The following is a 17651-nucleotide window of genomic DNA, read 5'->3' on the forward strand; positions in this document are numbered from 1 at the left end:
CTGTCCCTCCTTACTATTCACTACAAAGCGAATACTTAAGTATTAAGTACTTCCCAAACACCCGATACAAGCTGCTATTAAGAAAGCAGAATGTCAGTCTGTTCTGCAGTGGCATGAGATAGCTTTTGTTGGTGGTACTAATCAGAAAGCATTTCTCTATTTCCACAAACCAGTCAGGAATGTGCAATATTGAATATATTCTTTTCAGAAGACAGATTTGCAAGTTTAGTCTCTTGATCAGATCTACGTTGCTGGTTAGAAAAAACAAACACACAGTGTGTCTAAGTTGTTTTTCTAATACTACCTTCCTAAGAAATTTTCAATTTGTCCAAGTTCAAGCACCTTCTCACACCCACCCACCACTCCAAAATCCTCAAGAGGCTGACAAAATTTGATTACAGATTAGACTCCTTACCAACTGGCAATAAGGCAAACGACATTCAGAGAAACAGCATCTTTTCATGGGGTTCTGCGCCCAGAATGACATTTCCACTCTGGGGAAACTCCTTTTTTCTACCTTTCCACTTGCGTTACCCCATAAACCCTGGGCTACCAGGTCAGATCTGCAGCCTCGGAACAGACCGCTCAGCTGTAGGCTGAAACTCTACATTTGCTCCCCTCTACCCTCCATTCTTCCCAAGTATCGGTAATTTTACGCTTTTATGCAGTATGTGAAAAAACAAAGTACCACATGTTCAAGTTCTTTCCTCCAGAAACAGTTAACGATTCTCCAGTAGTGACCAAGTCATTGAGACAAACAAGCCCACCTAATACAACTTTAGGCTTTCACAGCCCTGTGAAAACATCACCGGAGAGCCAACATCCCCAGGTCATGAAGAAATTCCCAGTTCATCTCATTTGAAAAAGACAAAAGGTTCAGAAATTTACCATCAGGACGATCTAGAACTCAAGAATTCTTGCAACTTAAAGGTTTGGTCTTAATGTTTGTTTCACAAACAGTAAAGGCTGTTACACAAAGTATTTGTTTTCAAGAAACCTACAGATATTTATTGAACAATTATGAGACCACTGGAAGTTTTCACACTTAGATACTACAAAATGTGATAAGTTTTTATAAAAGTATACGCAGAGGTGCCTACAGGACTGAACTAATTTAGCTACAGACAGCAGATAAAGAAAACAGTTTCACTAACGTTATAAGCCAGAAAGTAATGACAGATTAAGACATACTACAATATACAAACAAGTATTTCTTAGTCAAAAACATCAGTACAAAGATTGTTCTTCTCACTTCTACTGTTTCAGTTTAGTCTTGTTAGGAGCAGGTGGGCACCTCTTGTAGAGAAGAAGTATCACCAGGAGTCTAAGCAGACCTCTAAGTAGACCTGAAATAAATAAACAGTATCTTAGCAAGCGATTTTTGAAGTAATCATAAGCAGGTAAAACATTCAACATTATATAAAAGAAGAAATGTGTAGAAAGACTGCTTTTGCTTGTATCAAGATACAATACACAATAATTTAGTGATCAAAAAGCTGATCTTGCCAAGTTTTCTTTATGTAATATGGCACCATCTTGATGCATTTAACAACGCAGAAAGTGATTCAAATTAATATGCAAAAAATCACTATGAAACAACTATTAAACTGCTATCCTAAGTAACTTATTTTTAGAATAAGCCAGAAATGACTCACGCTACTGTAACATTAAAATATATGCATCATTCTTAGTGCCCTAAGGTTGGCACAAGCAACTTGTAAATGTCAGAAAAGCATATAAACCTTGTTAATGTTTTCAGAAATTCATTTAAAGATAGAAACAGGTCCAAAAAGATGCCTGTCTAAATGCATTGCAATTACGTTACAATTATTTTCCAAATACACAGATATGCTCTGTCTTTTCTCAGCTCATTACTGACTCAAACAATTTGCCCTTCTGGGATCAATTGTTTGCTAATAAATAATTGTTTGCAGTCACAAAATGATATTAAGGAGTATTCTTATTAGTTTTCCTTCTACAGCCTAATAAGATTCAAAACTAGCTGATTCCCAAGAGTCTAACCTTAACCTTGCTGTGTTTAACAGCCCAGGAAATGATGAACCATCTGTTTCAGAAAATAATGGAGGGCCAAGAGGAAATATTGTTTAATTGTAGATTAACCTCCTCATACGGCAGAATGAAGCATCTACAGAATTAGCAACCATAACTAGCAATGAATAAAAATAACTGAAAACAGCTCTTACTATTACAAGACCAACAGCAGCAAGTATTCTTCTATCACCTTTTTTTTTTTTTTTTAAACCTTCCCAAATGTATGTAACAAGTACAACCTGATTTTAAAAATAGATTTGATTTATCATCTTTGGATTTTTTTTTTGGCTTGAGGAAGCCCAGAAATAAATACTGAAATAGTTCTGGGTTTATTTTTCCATGAACCTCAAAATTATTTGAAAACAAGCAAGTGAGAGATGGTGCATTTATTCTTCTGTAACTTCCACCTCACATCTCCACAGCGATAAAATGGCTGCTCCGAAGCAATATACAAGTCACTTGGGGCAGGGGGGAGGTCTTGAGGTTTTAAACTCAAGAACTTTGATCACTTGTGGGTGTCTCTATGTAACCGCTTAGATAGTAAATAACGGAGACAGATAAAGTGTAAGACAGTTTGTGTAGTAGAAGAAAAGAAAATAGCAATGACAAACCACAGGAATCTGAAAATAAAAACAACTGCTCCTGTGCTAGCATAATGACGAGCAGTGCAATTCTGCACTGTGACGGCAATTTTTCTATGTAACATTCATGCCAAAGCGAGCTTAACAGAAATCTTTTACCTCCATCAATCAGTTTGCCCCATTTTGACAGCAACAATGACAGAAAAGTGTGTTATCAGAGGGCTGCAGCAAACTCCAATACACAGAAACTGAGAAAGCTTTTCCTTGATTTTACACAACCTTCCTAGAACAGTATCTAGATTCACTTCTGACTGTGACAGCTGGGTGCATACTCAGTGTGTAAAGATTTCATTAACTCTAAGTTTTAGATACCCAAACACAGTAACGTTTACACAAATAAATTATTCTTGAATTCTTCACTTAATTCTTGAAGCGATGAGCTAGCAATAACTCCACAGCTTCGTATAACAGCGCCTATTCAAAAAGGATAGGAGTTTGACATTCTTCTACTAAACAACTAAGCACAATTTTATCCATCAGACGTCTATCAACCTACGGATATTGAAAGCTTGGGTGAACAAGATAAAATCAAAACCAACCCTACTGTCAAGCTGCACTATCTACTGGCATCAATAATGCTATTCATGAATTTAGGAAAATTAATAAATCTTGGGATGAATGCTCAGAAAGGCTCAAATACAGGTGAAGCATACTCACTTAGGTTTTGTTTCTGCATCTGTCACTTGGCGAATATAGATACCATCTTCAGGATGTTCAATGTCATCCATTTCATACATATATGAAGAAGCTATTGCAAGGGTAGTTCCATCATTGCTGAAGGCAAGTGACGCTATGCTTGTGGGATACCGATGGAACTGACACAGCCGCTTTTTATTAAATGGATCCCAAATGTTTACAAATCCATCAGAACCTCCTGAAAAATTAATTTTTAAAAACTGTTTGTAAATTATAATTGGGAGAATGGTAAGACTCAAAAGATATAGCAAAGGAAAACAAAAAAGAGAAGGAAAAGAGAGAACTACCTGGAATTACTTTGTCAGTAAAAACACAGGGTTAGAGAGAGTTGCATAATTCAGTAAAGAGCACGACAAGGATTTCCTAAAATCCCTGCTAAAGCAATTAACTCTCACTGCATCAAATAATATAAAAACTCTGCTCATTGCAAAAAATACAACTTAAATGCTTAAAAAGTAAGGGCATATGAAGGAAAAGCTGATCTGTTTAAATCAAAATTAAAGGCACTGACGCAAGTGATGCAACAAAAAACTGAGTATCCACTCTACCTGTAGCAAATGTGTTGTGGACATTATGGAAAGAAATAGCATTAACTGGATAAATCTGCTCAATGTTATTTTCCTTCAAACGGTGGCATTTGAACGCATATTTCTTCTTCTGGATTTCTGGACTTGGATCCAAATATTCCACTGCAACACGACCTTCAATAGAACTTAAAACATAACCCTACCAAAAAAATTTGGAGATAAGCATTTTAGAAGTTTAAAACTGGAGAAGAGATTGCAATACAATTTATCTTATACCCCTCTAAATTCAAATAAATGAAATGTACACAGTCTCAGATTGTGTACAACCAGAAATTGCTTGTTACCACAGATCCATGGCACCATCAATAAAATCTGCATCTAAGAAAGAAGTAATGCAGAAAAAAGCTTTCTGAGAGATTCTCATCGCACCATAGTTTCAAGCGGACAGCGAGGCTTTTAATCACCCCTGCAAATCCCAACACAATTTGACTTGGGGAAAAAATGTTGAGAGTTAAGAACCCCTTGTGTTTGCCCACCTATCCCCTGGGGCCCAAGTATCACCAATACTAGACATACTCACAGGACTATATACTTTCAGAATTACATTACATTAAAATTAGTTCAGAGCTTTATACTAGCAACTAAACACTCAAGTTGAAATAGTATTTTCAGTGAAACTTGATTATAAGTGGTGTCCACTTATCTAGTTAATTACAGTCCTGACTTAGAGCAACCTGAGATGCTTTTATTATAAACTTCTGAGTTAAGCCCATAATAGATCTTTTCAGAAATAGGATTGTAATGGTATCTAGCTATAGCAAGGTTCTTTAAAATCCATAACACAATACAATCTGGAAGATCAGCTTGTTTTACCATAACTAAAACTGAAAATGGACAAAGTGTTTATGCCAGTTCAAGAACAAGTAACTAGGTCTCCCAATTCCTGTAGTATCACTATGTACACAGGAAAATTCCCTTCCAAATTAGTTTGTCAGAAAAAGCTGCTCTTCTTGCTTTACTTCACAAAGAAATACCACAGGTACATTACGTTAACCTACATGGAACAGCTGTATGATCACCTAAATTGTACAATTCCCCCTAGACCATGGATCATGGGTTCTTGAGTGCACGGCACAGACTCAGAGTTAAAAAAAAAAAGGAAGAAAAATATATAAATGACATTATATAGTTTTAATCCCGCCCCTGTTCACAGCCTGTTGAAGAACCTGGAGCTACAATGCATAAAGGCTGCTGAGCAATCGCCAATTCTGTCCTCCTCTCTTCTACTGCAATTTTGGGGATGGGTGTTTTAATTGCATGTCAGCATTGTGATGCATTAAATAGATTATTTTAATAAAGGAGACAAAATAGAGAAAAAAATGAAAACATAACATGCTGGTAAGTTAGTGGCAAACATTCCTAAGCTATGCTATTAAAAAGAGTTAACCTGGAACAGGGAGCCTCAACACCATTTTTTTCCCCCCTCCCACAGTTTGATTGCAAAACTTTGAAAACCAGAAATTTTTTAAAATAAGACAAAGATACAGAAAACTTGAAAAATAAGCCACCACTTTTCCTAAAGAATATTCAGCAAGAATATAAATTACTGACACGGATCCCATACCTGTTTATTCGGAAACGCTCTGATACAGCGGGTCTGGTATTTCAGACTTGATTCTCTTCGCTGCTGAACATAACCCATGTTCCGCAAATCCCACACCAGCACTCTCCGACCTGCCGTCCCCACAATTAGTCTATCTCCAGACACAGAAAGCGTGTAGACCTTTAAAAAAAAAATTACAATATTTAACACTTATCAGCCTGGATATCCATTGTTCTTTGTACAAAATAAAATGTCAGCAGTATGCAATAACAAAACAGGTGACATCTACAACAAAGTCTATAGCTACAGATTTCCCCTTTGCTTCAATTTATAACTCAAATTTGGGATAAAGAGCAGTAGCGTGCAGCTGGTTAGTGGTAAGACACTGATGTAGCATTTCAAAAGCTCACCCTTATTTCTGTACCCTAGTAGATAGCTGAAAAATCAAGCCCAATGCAGCACCATACTAAATATAACAAATTTAGTTAAAAAAAAAAAATTAATATGCATATGCAGTTGTGCAATTCTAAATTTCAAGCGCATTTGCTCAGTTAGCAGTCTCCAGATCTCAGTGGTATCTAAATAATCTTCCACACATGAGATTTCTTCCTTTTGCTGGTATTACCCATGTTTTAAATGCTACACGTGTACCGAAGTATTTATGCATAATTCAAAAGGGAAACCAGTATTATTCAAGTTTTCCTCAAAATTATTCCAAGCATTAAATTTATTGGATATTTCAAGGCATGAGGAAAATAGATACACAGTAACAGGGGGGAAAAAAGGGCATGGATATTGGAATTCATCTGCACAGCTTGCACTCCCCACTATCAGTTCATGATCCTGCAGTTTAGTCCTACATCACACATTTTCTTCTCAGTTTTCCTCCATCTGGTAATCATGCATTTTTCTTTTTAAACAGAATACTTCAGGTGGAGCCTCGTGTTAATAAAGGGGAATAAACTGCCAAGAAATCATTCAAAAAACAGTACTTTGTACACTTTAATAAAACTAAGTGAAATTGAAGGAAGCACTATGCTTGACATCATTAAAAAAGACTACGGCTTGGAATTCCAACTCTACTCCAAAAATTGACTCAGAGGTTCTAATTTTTGTTTATCAAATTTCTCATTAAAATATTCAGCATAGAAATCATTCTGTTTCCAACTAGTACTTGGGATGCAGTTAATCTGGAAATACGTTAAAAAAGAAAAAGAAAAAAGGTTCAGTCAAAACCTCTGTGCAATCAAACGAATTACAAGTTGTTGATACACAAGCAAGATGGAATCCAGCTACCTACAGCTCTCCTGTCACTGAGCTGCTAACAAGAGCAAACTATAAGAACGAGTTTTTTCAAAAGTGATCTAATGCAGCTAAATATGTAAGAAACAGATATTGTATGTACCTCAGATCAAGAATTAAAAGTGTAAGGGGTCTGGTATCCTGCCAGAAGGATTCAATTTACTTTTGGCATGTGCTTGTACAATTTCACTCAAGCACCTAGTTTCACTTTCTGGTTCTCTGATAAAGAGAGGTTCTGGTAAGACTGCACTACAATATCAGACAAAACAACTTTTCATTTGCTCTAAACATTTCTGGAGAAATTATGTTTTCAAAGAGTTAATTTCTAATAAAAACCCTAAGCAGACAGGTGTGTATGTGGGTGGGTGTATGTATATAAAACTTCCTTTAACCAATCCACATTCATTCAGCATGCATTCTTGCTCTAAAATGTGATTACTGAATTTCCCTCTTACGACTGAGGTCTTAAGATAGGAAACATCTTAAATGTTCACATAGGAGTCGCCTAAAATTTCTGACGATCCCAATTGCCAAACCCCACTTACGAATAAAAAGGGCACGAAAACTTTGAGCCAACGGTAGTTACACACTTTGACAAGACAGTTTTTCAAATCTCGCTTTGTTATTGATGTATAAATGGATCAAAAAATTATTAATAAACATTATATAAAACGTGTTTGTATACATGTATGGAAACAAAGGCATAAAGAACATTAAATATCTTAAATCTTCTTTACAAACTGATGTCACACCTGTATAGTAAGTATTCTTTCTACACCACACAATCATAAATCAAATGAAACCATTGTCATGCAGTTGAGTAGGTGTACACATTTATCAAAGGCAGTATTAAAAAAATGACATAATGAACCTTGCTGAACCAATAAGCAGCTTGATTCACTGTGGCTGTCCATTATATGATATCCTGTCAGCAATTTATCACAGTTCTTTACATGCTACATACGACTATAAATCAAAACTAGAAATAATGCAATTACTTTATTCTGAACAAAGGTCTTGCCAGAAGTAGATTCAGCTATGTTGTAACAAAAGTAATAGCTATTTAGATGCAATAGGGAACATAATGATGGTTCACAAGTATGATTTGACAATACGATGCGACAGAGCTAAATGAAATTTAAAAAGGGTATAGGCAAAAAAAAAATATTCATATGTAAAATTATCCATCAATCCAGCCTGTGTTTAGGAGTCTATAAAAAAACCAGAAATTACTGTTCTATAATTCTTTCAGTGACACCACTGTAAGCAGTATAAAGATTAACACACCATGTAACCATTAGAAAAAGCTTAAGACATTACATTTTACCTTATTTTTCTTGCTCTCTCATTAGCACAGCGGATTTTAGTATCAGGAGAATGTCTGAATTTACTAGCCATTAGTACAACGACACGTAAATTACAATAAAAGCAATTCTGTTCGACCTTTTAATACAAATAAAAAGCCCAAAATATTATTTCAGGCAATGTAATTGGCCTCCTATTATATCTCCATGCACATTTCAAAACAATCAGACTTTATGACCGCCAGGATCTGATATATCCAAAAGTCTTAACATTTAAGGAAATCGATAGTGCGTATTACAATTAAGCCAAGGATTAACAATTATGTCAAGTTCACGTGCTGGTTTTGTCAGGTTTTCCTTCCTCAAGTTTGTTTTAAATTAAAAGAATTTGGTCCATCAGGAATGCTAAGAATTGCGTTATGCTCTCCTATTGATGAAAGCTCAAAGCCTTCACCTAAAATTGCAACATATTCTGAATATCAATATTTTAAAATGCAACATTTCCACGGTTTAAAAGCCATTAAACGCAACTTTTCAAACTCAATTCAGTTCAAGACAGTGTCCTGTATTGTGATATTTAACCAGTCACTGGATGTATTATTGAACATATCACCTGGAATACAGGACCCAGTACCTACCTTTTCAGGCTGGGAGAAGGTTCCTGCATTACAAGGAGTTCTGGGATCCCACAGCTTAACCGTTTGATCCCAGCTTCCAGTCACCATGACATTCACTTCTGGGCAATACTCAACACACCTGATAGGAGCATCATGAGCACCAACAAGGTTTTCTGTAAGAAAATACAATTTATTGTAAGTTTATTGGCTCTACAAGCAGTCAGAATGTGTGTTGAAAAAAGAAGGACACACTACTGCAGTACGAACACACTATTTTCTGACACTCTCACGGGTGTATCGATATGCTAGGAGTCCCTTTACAGACAGTTCAGTCTTCAGAAGCAGATCTTTTGCAAAGATCAGAAACATTAAATTTAAACTTATGTCTCCTGAGATTATGAAAGGAAGTTAAGAATTTTAGGCAGCCACAGAGAGATCTTCAGAGGTATAAAGTGTTCCGTATCAAATGGTATCACCCCCTGTGATGCAGACACTAATACAGAAAGCAACGTAAGCTTGTATATACTAACATTATGAACTAATATTACATATGAATAAAGATATTAATACAAACACTTTTACAAAGTCACCTATAACAGAATTATTTGACCTTTTTGCATAACATTACTGCACACATAAGTTTGTCACGCCCTGACTACTGGCTGGTTCTGGTGACCAGATTTCTCTCAGGCAGAGATTCGCTTTTGTCTTTAAAATACGTACAAACACACAAAAAAGTTAGACAAACTAGCTCTGGATTTTGCACCAATGAGGCACTGGAACTGTGCTACTTTCGAGCAATGTTTTGTTAGGAAAAAAAATGTAGTATAAGGCCATGATGTTTAACAAAGCAAAGCTTATATATCTTCTGCCATACATGTGAAAGACGATTCTAAATATGTCTAAACCACAAACCTTTGGAAAAAAACACTCTCAGTTTTAGTTCAGCTTAGCGAATTCCCCCTAACTGGGACACAGCAGCCTAAGGCAGAGCAGGATTATCACCAGAAATCCAACTCAAGGTGTCCTACAACAAAGATCTACCAAACTTTCTGGCAAACTGCAAATGCTTCCATGCTTTAGGTGGCAGTTATTAGGGCCAGCGGCTGTTCTGCTAGATAAAGGCACGTATGATGTGACCCTTAAATCGACAGTGTTACAAGTATATAGCTATTCCCTTTCTTTCCATTCTCACCTTAAAATAAGTAAATAAAAGAGAAAGACACATGTAAAAATACATCAATGAATATTCATCACAGGAAAAGTTTAAACCCTCAGTTTGGCAGCAACGGATTCGGCCCTTCTGTTAAAAAGTGTTACAGCACAATCTTCAATTACACAGTAAGGAACACTGCCTTGCTCTGTGTCTCGGTGGCGAGAAAAGGCTGCATAGCATAGGAGACTGCTGCGCACTAACACTGACAACTTAAATCAGTAGAGGTTTATAATCAACATCTAAACAGCTACTACTTAAATATCACCCATTTAAAAAAATGGAAACATATTCCACTCGTGTAAGTCTATAAATCCAAAGCTTAGGCCAGCTGTTGAGACCACTAACAGAATTCAGCCTGCTTACCTTGGTCCGTGTTTAGATCGTGCATTTTCAGTTGCTGATCTAATCCTCCACTCCAGGCATGGGTAGGATCCTATGAAGCAAAAAATCCACCTTATGACATGCGTTAAGCTTCCCTGGCTGCTATACATTTAATACCTCAGGCTCATAACACTGGACTTGCTTTCAAGAGTTTTGGCAAGATGGGAATTAAGACACACAGGTTAAGATCCAGCCCAGATCTAAACAGGCAGATGACTGAAGCTTTGCAAAATGTTTAGGTAAAGCACTCTGAGCTATACAAATTTTTTTTAATGTCAAAGTAAAACTAAAAAGAAACAACAGCAGTTAGAAGCTATATCAAATCATTTCTATTTCTGTAACAGCAAAACACACAATGCCCATTTTTAAATGACCGCCAACCTAAGCCAGTTCCACCTAACTGAAGTGTATTCCTTCTAAAACTAATTTGGAAACTAGAAACCATTTGAGAACCTGTGTGTTGATCCACAGTACGGTATTAGCTACGTGACAAAATGTTCACTGAAAAAAGCACAAGCAGAATTAAATATTTAAACTGATCCTTAAAACATTCAGTAACATAACAAGATCAAGTCACTGGAGGACATGCCAGAATACAATGCAAAAAAAGATGCTAATTGAAACCTTCCATTTAAAAAAACAAACAAACAAACAAAGGCAAAACAAAACAGTGGCACCAATAAACTTTAACCAGTCATACTTCAAATCCAGTGCATTAAAAATACAGAAATCAAGTATCTGGTAAATGGCTCACTTGGAACAATGCCATGTTCCCAAAATAACCCAGTATGAGAAGGTAAAAAAGAAAAAAATAATTGGCTATCGGCATTTATTGTGATTAATGATTTCTGGCTATATACTACCAGTACAACTATTTGTAAGAAACATGCACACAATTTACCATACCATCGCAGAAACAGCACAAACCAGCTCAAATTACTTTTGCCTAGCACTTCTAGCAGAAGCAAATTACTTGTGTGCCTGCACCCTTCACAGGAAATACAGATATTTAGGACTAGAACGACATTCATTAAAAGAAGAATAATTAGAAGCAGCAAGCTTTTTTTTTTTTTTTTAACCTAGATTTCAGGTAGGATTTCACTATCCCTTTAATTTCAGGGGCTGACAATTTCTCACGTACCTGGGGCACTACATGTCTACAAAATAATAATTTTTAAGAGAAAGAAAAAACACCTCACACACTTACATAAAAAGCACAGTCAAGGACAGCTCCTGAATGTTGATATTTGAGTCTCATGGTGTTGGCAGGAACATCATAGAGCCGGACGGTTGTGTCCCAGGATGAAACAAGCAGAAACTGAGATGTATTTGGACTAAACTTTACTGATGAAATACCATCATCTGGAGTTTGATTTAGTTTAAATTCGTTTGATCCCGTCATCTGAAAAAAAGACAATAATGCATGGATACAATTTTAGTAATAACAAGACCATAAGCCTAGCAAGTTAGTTAGCTAACTGATACATCTTAAAGATAACTTAAAGTAGACCTGAGAAGTTTGCTAGCTTTTACACAGAAGTTCAGAACACCCAGATTTCTGACAAACTCTCTAAAATTCAAGATGCTAATCCCTGTCCAAAACTTCAATAAACTCCTCCCCTTATAGAGAGCTTTTAAATTTAAATATCAAATATAACATGGAATAAGCAGTACAAAAAGTTGTTTATTATCATCATTATTAAGTTTAGATATTGCTACTTACAAATGTTTTTTTTCCACCACACTACTGAGTATGTGGCTGTATTTTTTAAAAGTAAATATTTATAAATTACTGTGAGCCTCAAGAAGTTACTTTTAAAAACACATGCCAGCAGAAAGGAAACTGATTTGAAAACTCCAACAGAAAGCACTGATTTGTTCCTGGTTCGGTATGACTGTCGTATACTTCCAAGGATTGCAATTGGATCATCTTTTAAATAGTTTGGGGATCTCTGCAACTTTCCAATCCTTAGGCTTCCATAAGTGCTATAAAATATTACCAACGAAACAGCTTTAAGACTTTTTTTCCTCTTAGAGTCTAAAGAAGGTCAGATAAGAAAGGAAAGTTATGCTTTGCGGGGTACTGAAATGTAGAGCAAACACGTAAATGTGATGTGACTGGAAAAAAAATATGAACAATTTAACAACAGATCAATAACTCTGAAGGTAACTGCAGCACTGCTTCATAGGACTAGTTAGTTGTATATACTCAAATTCAAAGAAGGAGAGCAGAGGCTCTGAGCAGCAAGTTTCCACTGGGAAGACAGCGCAGACCTCACAAACGCCCTGAAAGAAGAAACTGTTCATCACATGTACACCAACAAAACCGCCAAAACTTTTCTTAAGTCTTCAGGCCGCCTTAAGAGCACGTTTCCCTTATGCTAAAAGAACAGAGAAGTAAAGTAGGCCAGATCTTCTATAACGCTATCACTCCAGAATTTGTATGTACAACTGCAGAGGTTAAGGTTAGACCTCAGAGAATAAATCAAGAGGGAAGGAGCAGATGAACTACAACAAGGTTCAAATTTAGTGCACAGTTACTCTAGTGCAGCACTTGACAGTAACTGAACAATCATCACGTTGTATAATAACGTGAGCACTACACATTTCTTACACTGGAAAAAATTCCTAAGTGGAAGCTTTGGTAGGTGTTCTGTAAGACATCCTTCAAAAAAAAACCAAACAAACAAACAAACAAAAAAACACTAAGTAAACATAAAGTGTTATTTCTCCTATTTAAACATGAAGTGATTAAAAAAAAATTAATAATAGGAAATAAAAACTTCCTTCTTAACTCCTTTTTTTCAGTTCTGCTTTGGGAATACTTGGGTAAAAGACAGATATGCTTGAGAATTTGCTACACGTATTTCTATATGAATACTACAGAGAATTCGGCTGCACCTTCATCACACATTAAATGGTGAAATGTACCTCAGCGAGTATTTCAGATGGATGTACAAAGACACAAAATCTAAAGGAATTCAGAACAACTAGGAGAATTAGACTGGACGTGCTAATTGCCCCATCTACTTGTGGCATAAAACTCAAACAACAAACACGAGGATTTGAGGTGCCCGGTACAACAGTTACTAACGAACCCAAAAGCCATCAACAAGCAGCACTCCAGGAAGCAAAGTTACTTACATCAGAAACCTGGAATGATCTCCCAAAGGTATTTTTAATACAGAAAGAATTCATGAAATATCAGAATTTAAATATATCCTTCCTTTTACATATGTTACCAAACAAAAAAGAAAATAATAATAATAATAATAATAATAATAATAATAAGCCACACAAAGAGTTCTGCACATTTTCACAAACGCAGCTGCTCCACAACTGGGATTACAAAACAACAGTAACCATCATGCCCACCTCAAACAACACAGTCCTGGGAAAATTTTCAAGCACCACAAGAGATAACTCATAAAGATGATGTTATAGGGAAGACGCATGGTGCCGAAACTGTAACGCTGACTTAACTACGGGGTGCACCTTTGCAATTCCATCTTCCCGAAAGCTCATTGTCACTAAGCAGATAAGGAATCAGTGCTTTTATAGCTCCTCTTAACACAGCACACTCTATGGATCACTTGGCTAGCCGGGGAGCGTTTCTCGAACAAAGCAGGCCGCTTTGCCGGCAGGGTGAGGAGGACCAGCCTGCACTTTCCTGAAGAAGACATGAAAAGTACCGTTTTCATATTGCACGAGTTCCTCTCGCCGCTCCACGCAAGGCCAAGGAAAAGCCTCCTTCCTGCAGCAGCGGCCGATCAGGGAAGCGCCGAGGCGTCCGAAGGAGCCCGCTCGCTCTCGCAGCCCGGTCCCGGAGCAGCACGTCGGGATGTGGGAGATGCTGCCGGCTGCGGCGGGAAGGGAAAAGAGTGAGAGAAAGGCCCGAGAACCGAGGAGAGGCTCCGGCACCCGCGGCCCCGGCCCGGGAACCGACGCGAAGCCGGGGCGCTCCGGGCGGGATAGGCCGCGGCGCCCGGCGCGGCTGAGGGGAGGCAGCCGCCAGCCCGGGAGGAGGAAGGCGGCCCCCAAGCCGAGGCGCCCGCTCCGCCGAGGCGCTGCCCCAGCCCCGGGCCCGGCGGGGACCGCGGCCTCACCTCAGCGCTCCGCCCGGGCCCGCGCCTCCGGCCTGCCGACAACCGCCGCCGCCGCCCGCACGCATGCGCACGCCCGCCCAGCCCCGCCGCGCCGCCTCGCTATTGGCCGGTTCGAAAGGGCGGGAACTGCGCGTCCCGGCGTGCCCCGCGCGCCCGCGGCCCGCAGCGTCCCGCCGCGGGGCATGCCGGGACGTGTAGTCCGCCGGGCCCGGGACCCCCGGGGGCCGCCGCCGGGGTGAGCGGCCCCCGTTCCCCCCGCGGGAGGCGGCGGCGGGCCCGGGCCCGGGCGGGTCCCGGCCAGGCCGTAGCGCCAGGCCCCGTGCCGCGGGGGTAGGGACAGCCACTGCCGGGCTGTAATAACGTTGACGGGCAAACCCGAAATACCGATTATTCCCCCTAAAACAAAAAAAACCAGACGGCCCGGGCAGCCGGGTGCCGATGCTCACCTCGCTGTCCCCGCCGGCAGCGGGCACCGGCAGCACCGGGCGGCAAACCGGGCTCTACGGCCGCGACGCGCTGGGGGAGCTTTCTCGTTCCCACGGGTTGAAAAATCGCCGTATTTATCCCTTCCGATCAATTTTTCTCTCCTTTTTTTCTTTTTTTTTTCCCGTTACCCCGTTACCGCTGCTGTAAGCATCCCCCCCGCGCTGGGTACCGGCGGTGCCGCCGCTGGCCGCGGTTTCCACACCTCTTGCTGCGGGATTCCCTGCAGGAAACGGGATAACGAGCAGGAGGCAGGAAAAAAAAAATAATAAAAATAAAATAAAATAATAAACCCTCGGCGTTGCACGTCGTTTCCTCTCTCCCGTGCATCGGCCCCAGGCGCCGCGGTCCTGCCCGCCCCGGCTGCGGGGCAGCCCCCGGCCCGGGGACCCCTCGGGCAGGGCCGCCCGCGGGAACGGGCGATCGAGCTGGCAAATTTACAAACGAGGCTTAAAACGTTTTATTTTTTTTTTTTGTTCTTTCTTTCTTTCTTTAAAAATATTTACAGATCTGAAATAACGCTTTTTTAATTAATTTGTTTTGTTTTGTTTTCAAGTGGCAGGATAGCGGGAGGGGAGCGCGGGGGTGCCCCCGGCTCCCCGGGCTCTCCGTTTGCCCGTCCCTCCCGTCAGTTTCGTTCCTCCGTCCCCGCCGCGGAGGAGGGCCGAGACCCCGCACGGAGCCCCCGCGGCGGCCGCGGCCCCGGCCCCGGCCCCGGCCCCGGCCCCGACGGGGCGGCCGCGGGGAGGGGAGGGAAGGGGCGGAGGGCGGCTCAGTAGTCGATCTTGTTGTAGAGGTTGTAGAGCGGTAAGGCCGAGAGGTTGCTGCCGGGGTAGTAGAGAGGGGCGGGGAAGGCGATGGAGCGGGGCACCGGCACTCGGAGGAGGGAATTGTCTCTGAACACCAGCGGCATCCCCACCAGAGTCTGCGCCGAGGCGTGGGCCATGTTGGCCGCCTCCAGCTCGGCCGAGAGCTGCCGTTTCCACTTGTTCCTACGGTTCTGGAACCAGGTTTTCACCTGGGTCTCGGTGAGCTGCAGGCTGGAGGCCAGGCAGGCCCGCTCCGAGCTGCTCAGGTAGCGCTTCATGTCGAAGGTGGACTCCAGCTGATAGACCTGGCTGCGGCTGAAGACCGTCCGCGTCTTCTTCTTGGCGGCCCCGGCCTGCCGGTCCCCGCCGTCGCGTTGCCGGTCCCCGCAGGAGGGCGAGGGGGGGCCCAGCGGCTTCTCCTTCTCCTCCTTACAGTCCTGCTGGGGGGGCGAGAGGAAGGGCCCCCGCTCCCCGCTGCCCGCCGCCGCCGCCGCTCCGCTCCCCTTGGCGCTGCCTGCAACAGAGCGACAGCGCGGGGGTCGCACGGCGGCCGGTACCGGTACCGGCACCCCCCGACGGCCGAGCCCCCCCACCCCCCCGCCGCCTCCGCTCCCGGGGGAAGCCAGCACCAACGCCGGGGGAACGCATCCCCTTCGTGGCTACCTCTGTCCCTCCATCACATGGATGGATGGATGGACGGATGGACGGACAGGTGGCTGTGCACGCCTCAGTGAAGGCATGGGGGTGCTTTCCGACCCGATACGAGCCGGCAGATTTTACTTTACAGCGTTGCATTTCACAAACCGTTGAGTTAGAATTAATGCTAAAAAAATAAACACCTTTCTTCCCCTTGCCCGAGCGCTGTAAATAAGCAGAATCTGAGAAAACGAGCGTTAATCGATGGCATCGCGCCCCTTCGGGGGAATCAACCGCGGGCGAGGTGGGAAGGGAAAAAAAAACCACCACCCTATTTTTAACGGAGTCTCTTCCTCCCCGCTTCAGCCACGGACGGCGCAAATTTGCTTTTCCCCGAAAGCAGGGAGGGTGCGACATGTGTGTGTCCCCCTCCCCAGCGGGGGCCGGGCCGGGGCCGAGCCCTCCCGGCGGCCGGCGGGCCCCGTCCGCCCCGTCCGCCCCTCCCGTCCCGCCGGCACTCACCGAGGCAGGTGAAGCTGAGGGGCTGGTGCTTGTGGCACGCCTCGGCGGGGCCGTGAGCCTCGGGGCAGAAACAACGGCGATGCTTCCAGCTCTCCTCCGGCTCCTCGTCCTCCGAGGAGAGGGAGAGGGTCCGGCCGCGGGCGGCCTCCCGGGGGGGCTCGGCGCTGCCGCTGCCGCCCAGGATGGACTGGATGGTGAAACTGGAGATGGGAGCAGCCGCCGGACAGCATTTGCTGGCGTCTTCTTTGCTGCTCATCCTGGGTTCATAAGAAAGCAGAGGAGGGAAGCTCTCGCTTTAGAGGCGTTCGGGGGGTCGGGGTGTGCGGGAGGGGGGGGACCGGGAGCCTGCGGTGCACCGGCGGGGGGTTTGTTTTGGGGGGTGTTTTCGGTGTGCCGCTGCCGGCTCTCCCCGCGCCTGCCCAGGCGGAATGCATGCTCCTTCCCCCGCGTCCCTATTGATCTGCGGGCGGCGGGCGGCGGGGCTTCATTTGCATGGAGGTGGCCTCCGCCGCGCCAATCACGGCGGCGGCGGCGGCCACGGAAAGTTTGGAAACCCGTGGGGTCCGGGGTGGGAGGGTGGGGGAGCCCCGCCGGGGCCAGCAGGCAGCGGGGCCGGGGGCGGGGGGGGACCCCGCCGGGTCCTCACCGCGGTCCCCGGGGCTCCAGGGGTTGCTCCGACCCCGCGCCCCCGGGGGAGGGATGCTGAGAGCCCGCCATGCCTCCTCGCCCTCCGCCTCGAGTGGGTGAGCGGGACGT

The 17651-nt window shown here is 42.9% G+C and overlaps 2 protein-coding genes across 3 annotated transcripts; both read right to left on the reverse strand.

Annotated features, from left to right (window-relative positions):
- Window positions 1–688: 688 nt before the first annotated feature.
- Window positions 689–14534, reverse strand: BUB3 (BUB3 mitotic checkpoint protein; the record flags this gene model as incomplete). Of its 2 annotated transcripts, XM_082310085.1 has the most annotated exons (9): window positions 14446–14534; window positions 14032–14199; window positions 11547–11741; window positions 10322–10391; window positions 8764–8915; window positions 5541–5699; window positions 3938–4115; window positions 3351–3567; window positions 689–1346 (listed from the first exon to the last, which is right to left on the reverse strand). In XM_082310085.1, exons 2-9 carry the CDS (start codon window positions 14038–14040, stop codon window positions 1337–1339), a joined length of 990 nt encoding a protein of 329 aa, XP_082166211.1. In that variant the 5' UTR covers window positions 14041–14199; window positions 14446–14534. The 2 variants fall into 2 exon arrangements, with proteins under 2 accessions (XP_082166211.1, XP_082166212.1); XM_082310086.1 differs by lacking the exon at window positions 689–1346 and having other exon boundaries at window positions 3347–3567.
- Window positions 14535–15700: 1166 nt separating this feature from the next.
- HMX2 (H6 family homeobox 2) lies at window positions 15701–17151 on the reverse strand (the record flags this gene model as incomplete). The annotated part of the gene is made up of 2 exons (XM_082311108.1): window positions 15701–16247; window positions 16892–17151. 2 exons carry the CDS (start codon window positions 17149–17151, stop codon window positions 15701–15703), a joined length of 807 nt encoding a protein of 268 aa, XP_082167234.1.
- Window positions 17152–17651: the final 500 nt, after the last annotated feature.

This window comes from Platalea leucorodia (assembly GCF_965183815.1).
Source record: "Platalea leucorodia genome assembly, chromosome: 4".
Lineage (NCBI taxonomy): Eukaryota > Metazoa > Chordata > Aves > Pelecaniformes > Threskiornithidae > Platalea > Platalea leucorodia.